The sequence below is a fragment of the Trichechus manatus genome, unplaced genomic scaffold (assembly GCF_000243295.1).
Source record: "Trichechus manatus latirostris isolate Lorelei unplaced genomic scaffold, TriManLat1.0 scaffold00029, whole genome shotgun sequence".
In the NCBI taxonomy this organism is placed as follows: Eukaryota; Metazoa; Chordata; class Mammalia; order Sirenia; family Trichechidae; genus Trichechus; species Trichechus manatus.
The window spans coordinates 1,793,522-1,802,682 of record NW_004443965.1 but is presented as its reverse complement, the minus strand read 5'-3'; the positions used below and the strand labels follow the sequence as shown (position 1 = coordinate 1,802,682).

The 9,161-nt window shown below is 41.8% G+C and overlaps 1 protein-coding gene across 1 annotated transcript in view; it reads left to right on the top strand.

Annotated features, from left to right (window-relative positions):
• Positions 1 to 9,161, top strand: part of RASGRF2 (Ras protein specific guanine nucleotide releasing factor 2) — a 281,781-nt gene that overhangs the window by 80,876 nt on the left and 191,744 nt on the right. The window contains exon 2 of the mRNA XM_004374457.2: positions 7,259 to 7,365. Coding sequence (XP_004374514.1) covers positions 7,259 to 7,365 — 107 coding nt within the window. The remainder of the gene's footprint in view (positions 1 to 7,258; positions 7,366 to 9,161) is intronic.

Here is a 9,161-nt window from a genome sequence, read left to right as displayed (position 1 = left end):
TATTAAGGCCTGAAGTGTTGGTCCTATTTTTTCTTCTATGAACTTTATAGTTTTAGGCTTTATATTCAGATCTTTGATCCATTTTAAAGTAGTTTTTGTATAAAAGCCAGCCTTTTAACTGAACCTTTGTTCTCATATTAGGTTTCATTTGTTCTCTCTACAAAAGCACACAGCATAAACAACAGCAAACCTCATTATAATACAAATCAGAAAACTGAAAATGAAAATTCATATAAAGCTACAAAAGATACCAATAAGACCTGGACACCTATGCTTCCTAAGTCCATTCATTATGTCGTCTTTCTGACATTTTATGGTCATTGTGGGTAAGAGGTAAAAATCTGTGGTGAGTCTTCCGATCTATGGTATCTCTTACTATTGCTGTCTAGGGTTTGTGAGATCATTTTAGCATTCTGGTTTTCCGTGGCTTCAACGGTCATTTTATTCCTTACAGCAATTCGCCTATATTCTTTTTTAAAATCTATGTCTTTTGCTTAATCTTTCGTCTTCTCTTGATAGCTATCTGAGATGTAACTGTATAGTAATGAGATTGTCATGTGTGAGTGGCTGAAGCAAATTTAGTAGACTAACCATACCTTGTGTTTCTTTACTGCTGATCATCCATTCACTAAACACGGAGGGCTTTCTCTGTGCCCGGCATAGTACTAAGAGTGAAGGTACAAGAAGGTAAGGCCGGCAGAGCAGAGAGACACATGTGTGGGCAACTCTACAGCAGTGTGAAGAAAGGGGTACATGGGGCTATTGAAAACCAGAGGAGGAAGTGACTTCTTTTTGCCAGAGGGTACCAGGCAAGGCTTCTCAGATGAATGACATTTCAGTGACATGAGACATACAGGTTCCGTAAGAATTTGCTAGGTGGAGAAGGGGCTGGGAATGAAGGAGAACAAAGTATGTCAAGACAGAGAGACACACTAACAGAGAAGGGATTAACAGTCTGTTGAGTACCTACTGGATACTGTATGTTAGCTACTTTAACCCTACATGGTATATATCATTGCCCTCATTTTGCCAGTGACTAATCTGAGGCTCAGAAAGGTGAAGTAATGTGCTAAGGCCTCATGACTTGTAGTTAGTACTTGAATTTGCACCCAGGTCTGACTGACTGCACAGACCTTATTCTGTCAGCGGCATGAAGAGGAGTATTTTGGTATCCTGGAGGAGAAATATGTTGATCTGGCCAGAGTATGAAGTGTGTTGGAGGAAACAGGTGGAAATGAGGTTAAAAATGGAGATGGGGCCTCCTTGTGAAGGGCGTTTTCTGCCTTGGTAAGATGTGCTTCTAGAGGGAGAGCATACCAGCAGAAACATGAAAGCTCAGATTTGTCTTTTAGAAAGAGAACTCTGGCCACATTGTTTGGGGTGGAAGGAATTGGGAGGGATTGGAAGCAGGGTCGGATGTGCAAAGAAAATGTTCTTCTAATTTTGACCTAACTTTCTCCTTAAGGTTTCTTCTGCACTCCATGTTGTTATTGCTAGGTGCTGTCTAGTTGATTCTGACTCATAGTGACCCCATATGACAGAGTAAAACTACCCTATAGGGTTTTCTAAACTGTAATCTTTATAGAAGCAGATTGCTAGGTGTTTCTCCTTTGGAGCTGCTGGGTGGATTTGAACCGCCCACCTTTCAGTTAGCGGTCCAGTCTTAATCTTTGCACTGCCAGAGCTCCTTAAGTGGAGGAAAAAGAACCTCATTTAACTGGGGATAGTAAAGTAGTAAACTCAGTCTGCTCTAATAACGGAAAAGGTCTCTGCGCCTCATTAAGGTGGTGCTTTGTAAAAAGGGGTTTATGTGTCCTTGAGGGTATGTGTGAGTGTGTGAGTGTGTGTGTGTGTGTGTGTGTGTGTGTGTGTGCGTGTGTGTATCTGAATCTGAGGAGGACTCCTTGCTGGTGCTGACTGGTGTCTGGTGCTTCTCTGGCTCTGCACTGGCATTCTGTTGGCATCTACTGCCGAAGTCTGTGACTGTTGTAACTTTTGGCCCATTCTCTCTCACATCAGTCAGGGCCTGGTTGTCTTTTTTGCTTACTTGCTCCCACCTTGGCTTATGGTGGGGCTGCAGAGTTGCTTGAGGTCTGAGAGTACCCTTCACTCCAGTCCACATCCCTCCACAGTACACTTGGGAACTTCCACACCACAGAGAAGCTAAGGGAGGTTCTGGATAGCTAAACTCAGGGCCTTTCTCTACCTAAGTTGGCTGTGACACAAATTTTACTCTGATGTTATCACCACCCCATGTTGACATGAGGGAGGAACCGGGGTAACAGGACACTCTGAGATGACATCCTCTAGGGTCCCAAAGGAAAAGTAGTACAGAAGCCCCTTGGCTTGTTAACCTCTTACCCTTCTCTGGGATTTTAGCTGAAACACATGTCTCTCTCTACCTCTTCCTGCCTTTCTCTATCTACCATGGCCACTTATTTCCTCTCACCTCCTCTGAAAGGGTCAACATCTCCATTGTTCTCCTGACTCACTGGGACCTCCCCCAGGTCATCCTGTCCTCCCTGAGGGGCCATTAATCCCCACTTTGGGCTGTAATGACAGGTAGGATACAAGGGGAGAGAGAGACCAGCTATAAGGTGAAGGAACATAAATTGGCAAGTAGTGCAGAACTGTTACATTTGTTATCCCAGTGATTATGCTGTTATAGTAGTCTAAGTGAAAGATAACAAAAGCCAGAACTAAGGCAGTGGCCCCGAGGTTTGGGAGGAGGGGTCAGATTCAAGAGATTCCCAGGAGGGAACACTGGCAAAACCAAATGGATGAGGCTGATAAGAAGGGAGAAGATGAGGGTGACTTCGGGGTTCTTAGTTGGGGCAACTGTTGGATAAAGATACACTTAACAAAGAAAAGACGAGAGAAGAAGGAATAGTTGTGGGGCCAGTGGGTGGGAGGAGGGGTATTGGGGGTGGGGAGAGGGAAGGAAGACAGTGAGTTCAGTTTTGGACATGATTGAAATGCTGTCTAATAGTAAAAATATGGGCTGATGCCTAGGAGAGATTCTGGCTGGAGAAGTAGATTTGGGAACAGGTGAGACTACCCAGGTGGAGAAAAGAAGAGAAACTCCCTGTCACTGTAGTTGTAGTATTTAAAGACATAATCAAGGTCAAGGTCATCACTCTTTTTAAATTCTTCCTGGCACTTCATCATGACCCCATACATTGGAACTTCTCCTCCAGGTTCCTTCAGTGGGACAGATCAGAGTCACAGAATATCATCAGTGGTGTCTACTGCTACTCCTAATACCCAAGGTGACCTCTAAACCCCCAGGTCCCAGACATAGATCCATGTTCTATTGAGTTCTATTCAGAGCAAGGCCAGAATATACAAAGAAAACTTTTTGATGTGTGTCCGAGAAGAAGTAATTTTCAGGAACACACAGAGGCGCAGTGTTTTTTTTTTTTGTGGTTGAGCTGAATTTGTTAAATAAACTCCAGGACACGTAAAGTGTACTCCTCATAACACTTTCTTTCCATCATTGCTATGCCTGAGACATGGTTTAACCTTTGAATGTACGGCCCTCTGTATCTGGAGGTTCCAAATCTGTGGATTCAACCAGCCAAAAATATTAGGAAAAACAAAAGTTCTAAAAAACAAACCTTGAATTTGCTGTGCGCGGAGCACTACATTGAATGTATGCGAATGAAGTGATGTGTAGGCATACCCTGCTGTAGCCTCCCACCATTTCACAGCTCCTCAGTCTCTCTCCAGCACTCATTGTTTGAGCATTGTTTGCTTAAACAACACAGTACTGTATAACAACTGTTTACATAGTATTTACATTGTATTAGGTATTATAAGTAATCTAGAGATGATTTAAAGCATATGGGAGGTTATATGCAAATACTACTCGTGGATTTTGGTATCCATGGCGGGGGGCGGGGGGGTGGTGGTGGTTCTGGAACCAATCCCCTGTGGATACTGAAGGATGACTGTACTCTGCTAATGTAATTACCTGTCTTTTAAAAGCGGCTTTTAACTGAGTTCCCAAGCAGCACCTGCTGTTGTGGTGCCTGTGGAAGCCGTTAGAGAGATTGGCTGGTTCGTTGTTTTCTCTCCCCAGCTTGGATATTTGGGCTTAGATGGTAGCTGGCAGTTACTGAAATGCCATCTGTTATAGGATTGCCCTTAAAACCATTATTTGTTACTGAATTTCGACTCTTTCCCTCTCAAATTTTAATTGAGCTTTATTGAATACAATGCTAAACTCAATTCTTCCATCCTCAGTGGCCTTTTCATTAAGCCATTTCCCCCTAGTTTAAAGCATTTAGTCCTCTGGGTGGATATGAGGTCAAGAACTAAAGACAGTTGTCATTGATGGGGCTCAGGACGGTCTGTGGGGAGGAAGGGTGGATTATCCTACAACCATTGCCCAGAGTCCTCAACACACTGATGACTTTTTGTGCAGGAAACCTGGTAAGTCTCTTGGCCAGTGTTTTCCTTTGGTAAAATTGTGCTGAAAAATCTTGCCTCAAGGGCTAGAGATTAATAAAATTTTTGACCCAAAAGTTTTAAATTCATTTGAAGAAAATGAGTACATAACTGTCACACAACAGGACCGGGGATGAGGAGGGACAACAGAAAGAAATTTATTTTTGTTTTCTGTTCTTCTTTTCAGACCAGCTCTGGGGGGCTAGTTCTTTTCATGCCCCCAGTGAAGTCTTGGGCAGGCCTGATGTATTTTCTGGTCACTCTTATATAATAAAAAGTTCTCTGGTCACAAGCTCTACAAAAAGAGTTGGGGAGCATTCTCTCTTTACTCTCTGGAAGAGTCTGTATAGGGTTAGAAACATCTGTTCTTTCAATGTTTCGTATAACCCACCGGTAAAACTGTCTGGACTGAGAGGCTCTCTATAGTCTGTAAGTTTAAAAAATATTTTTTCAATTGTTAAAAATGATTTTTGGTCTGTTTTGGATTTCTATTTCTCTTTGAGTAAATTTTGGCAAGTTATAATTTTCGTGGAAAGTGCCCATTTCTTTTCAATGTTTTGTCATAAATAAAACTAATTTTTGGTATTACAGATCCTTTCTATTTTATCTTCGTTTTCTATTTTGTTCACTTCTGTTCTTATTCTCATAATTGCATCTTTCATAGTGACTTCCTTTATCGGGGGCCCCCAAGACCACTCCCAGGTTCTGTGACTCACTAGGAGGACTCACAGGACTTAGCATCTAGTTGTACTCCCAGCTATGATTTATTACAGTGAAAGGATACAAAGCAAGATTAGCAAAGAGAAAAGGCTCTTGTCAATGAAGAAAATCTCATACTCTGTTAGGAGTGAAAGAAAAGGAGCTTTAGTGAGGAATAATATGGCTCGAGCTGGGCAATGCTAAGTAAAAATACAAAGCACTGTTCAAACGGAGAATTTTTGTTAGGTGCCGTCAAGTCAGTTACTACTCATAGCGACCGTATATACAACAGAACGAAACACTGTTCAGTCCTTCGCCATCCTCACAATTGTTGCTGTGTTTGAGCCTGTTGTTGCAGCCACTGTATCAGTTTATCTCGTTGAAGGTCTTCCTCTTTTTCGCTGACCCTCTACTTGACCAAGCATTATGTCTTTCTCCAGGGACTGGTCCCTCCTAATAACACGTCCAAAGTACGTGAGATGAAGTCTCACCATCTTTGCTTCTAAGGCACATTCTGGCTGTACTTCTTCCAGGACAGATTTTTTCATTCTTCTGGCAGTCCATGGTATATTCAATATTTTTCACCAATACCGTAATTCAAAAGTGTCAATTCTTCTTCTGTCTGCCTTATTCATTGTACAGCTTTTGCATGCGTATGAGGTGATTGAAAATCTCATGGCTTGAGTCAGGCACACCTTAGTCTTCAAAGTGACATCTTTGCGTTTGAACACTTTAAAGAGGTTTTTTTGCAGCAGATTTGCCCAATGGAATACGTCATTGGATTTCCTGACTGCTGCTTTCATGGGCATTGATTATGAATCCAAGTAAAATGAAATCCTTGACAACTTCAATCTTTTCTCCATTTATCATGATGTTGCTTATTGGTCCAGTTGTGAGGATTTTTGTTTTCTTTATGATGTGATGTAATCCATACTGAAGGCTGTATGATCTTCATCAGTAAGTGCTTCAAATCCTCTTCACTTTCAGCAAGCAAGGCTGTGTCATCTGCGTATCACAGGTTATTAATTAGTCTTCCACTAATCCTGATGCTACATTCTTCTTCATATAGTCCAGCTTCTTGGATTATTTGCTCAGCATACAGATTGAATAAGCAGGGTGAAAGGATGCGATCCTGACGCACGCCTTTCTTGATTTTAAGCTATGATTTTAAACTATGCAGTATCTTCCTGTCCTGTTTGAACGACTGCCTCTTGGTCTATGTACAGGTTCCGCACGGGCACAATTAAGTGCTCTGGAATTGCCGTTCTTTGCAGTGTTATGCATAATTTGTTATGATCCACACAGTTGAATGCCTTTGCATAGTCAGTAAAATACAGTTAAATATCTTTCTGTTATTCTCTGCTTTCAGCCAAGATCCACCTGATATCAGCAGTGATATCCCTCATTGCACATTCTCTTCTGAATATGGCTTGAATTTCTGGCAGTTCCCTGTCGATGTACTGCTGCAACTGTTTTTGAATTATCTTCAAGAAGATTTTAATTGTGTGTGATATAACTGATATTTTTTGATAATTTCTGCATTTTGTTGGATCACCTTTCTTTGGAATGGGGATGTATAATTATCTTCTAGTCAGATGGACAGGTAGCTGTTGTCCACATTTCTTGGCATAGATGAGTGAGCTAAGGTTGCAGGGGAGGCAAATGGCAGCACTTGGGCTGTGCCAGTATAGGCATTTTGCTTCCTAGAACAGACAAGAAAATATTAGCCAGTGCAGTGGTATAGACTTGTGTATTCCTATAGCTTTATAATACCCAGAAAGGGAAGACTTTTGGAAGATATCATGCTAACTTTAATTTATATAGATAGTCAGACTTCTGCAATGTTCTTTTCTGTGCTTGTATAAAAAATATAGATTATAGTGGGCTTGTAGGTTAACCCTTACTAAGGGGTGCTAATATGCAGCCCATTATAACTTCTAGATGCAAAGTTATTGCCATTGCACTTGCAATGGTATTACATTTTGAAATATGATTTACATAATGCTGATGCATTTTGTAAACAAATACCCTTTGTAGGTAAATACCATATTGGTATTTTGGTACTCTTGAAAAATAAAAATAAACTTTTTGTGTGTGTTTTTCTTTCCAGTATTACTTTACTGTCCTTTTTGGCCATGATGGTCAGAAACCACTGGAGCTGCGCTGTGAGGAGGAGCAGGATGGTAAAGAGTGGATGGAGGCCATTCATCAGGCCAGGTATTGGCTCACATTCTCCTGTGTGACACTTGATTGTCTGGGTCTTGCACTGGGGTTATCACTGTTGCAGTAGTTTTAGGATAATTTGGGTTTCTCTTTGATATCTCCTCAGTCATGCAAGAGATAATACTTTGAGCTTTCTGTGGGTATATTCTAGCTAAAGAGTTGAAAGTAATAGATACAATAGTAATAATAATGATAATATCACTTTTGTGGAATTCTTTCTATTTGCCAGGCCTTGTTTGAAGTGCTTCTCATTAAGAAGTTTATTAAATGTATTAACTCACTTTTCCTCGCAGCGGTCCATGAGAGGCGTATTATAATCACTCCTTTTACAGATAAGGAGACTGGCCCGGCGAGGTTGGTTTGCTTGCCCAAGGTGGCACAGCTAGTAGGCACGTACCGTGACAATCACAGCTAGGTTGTGGACTCAGCCGGGCCTGCATTCATACACCTGGCACTGTGCTGTCTGGTTATCAAGGAGAATGACGGCCAACCTGCACTCCAGGGAAATGGAAGAGGACGATTTCGCTTTCCCCTAAGAAATACCAGGAAGGTGGAAAGGAAAGCACACAACTTTAAGGAAACGAGAAATCTGAAAGCAACACAGGCAGATCCCTCTCTTTCATTTTTCGTATTCAATTCCTAAATTGGTTCCATTTTTGCTTCAGATGGCTTTGTGCTCACTGCCTTTTGCCTGTCCCCTCCTGAGCCAGGCTCTCATCACTCCACGCATCCCTGCTCTCATCTTGCCCATCTTGCCATGTCTCAATGACAAAACTTGAAATGTGACATGTTTTTATTTCTTCCCCTAACATGCCTGCCCCACGTTCTCTTCTATCCACTCACATTTCTACCTTGTCCTCTCGGAAACTACCCCCCCATCACCCCTCCTGGGCTCCCTCTCCAAATCACGGCAGCGCGTGCCTTCTGTACTGCATGTGGAACACTTAACCATTTAGTACAATCTAGATTATTTTTAATGTATTTCCTGTGTGTTAATGTATGTTTCCTGAGCTGGATTGTATGCATCTTGGTGGTGAGGAGGAGGGTCAGGGAGCATGCATTTCTGAATGAAGTGCAGTGTTAGTTAGGTAGCAGGTGATCAGCTCGTATTTTCAGATTAATTATAAAGAGAAGAAGGCTTTTGTTTTGAGTGAATTCAGGCTATTTTTTGAATCCATGAGCCTTTTTCTCCTGCCTTCCTCCCTTCTCCCCTTCCCTCTCTTCCCATCCTTCTCCTCTTTATCTACTCTATATTAACCACCTTCTCCGTGGCAGGCAGCTTGCGAAGTGCTTTCCATACTTACATTTTTTTATTTATCACAATAACCCAGCAAGATATTAACCCCATTTTGTGGATGAGAAAACCAAGGTTCATGATGAGTAGAACATAGGAGTTAGACTGGCCAAGATCTAACTCAGAGTAGTTAAGCTGCAGAGCTGGGTTTCAAACCCAGGTCCAGCTGACTCCAGAGACTTTAACAGTGTTCTTTATTTCACTTCTCTTTGTTCTCTTCTCTACTCTCCCTCCTCAGTCTTTCCCTTTTCAGTTTCTTTTTCTCTTCCTTTCTTCAAAGATGAAAATGGACTAATGTGAGGTCAGGGTTGAGAGTGAAGATGTTATCTGTGAATTATTTAATTTCTTTTCTTTCCTCCTCTCAAAAAAATTTCTGTAAGATGGATGGGTTTGGCAACCAAATTCTCCTTTCCGAGTGGGCCCCTGGGCAGCTGGCCCGTATAATGATCCAGAAACACTGTTCTTTGTTCCCAGTGCTCTGAGGGTTTTGCTCCTG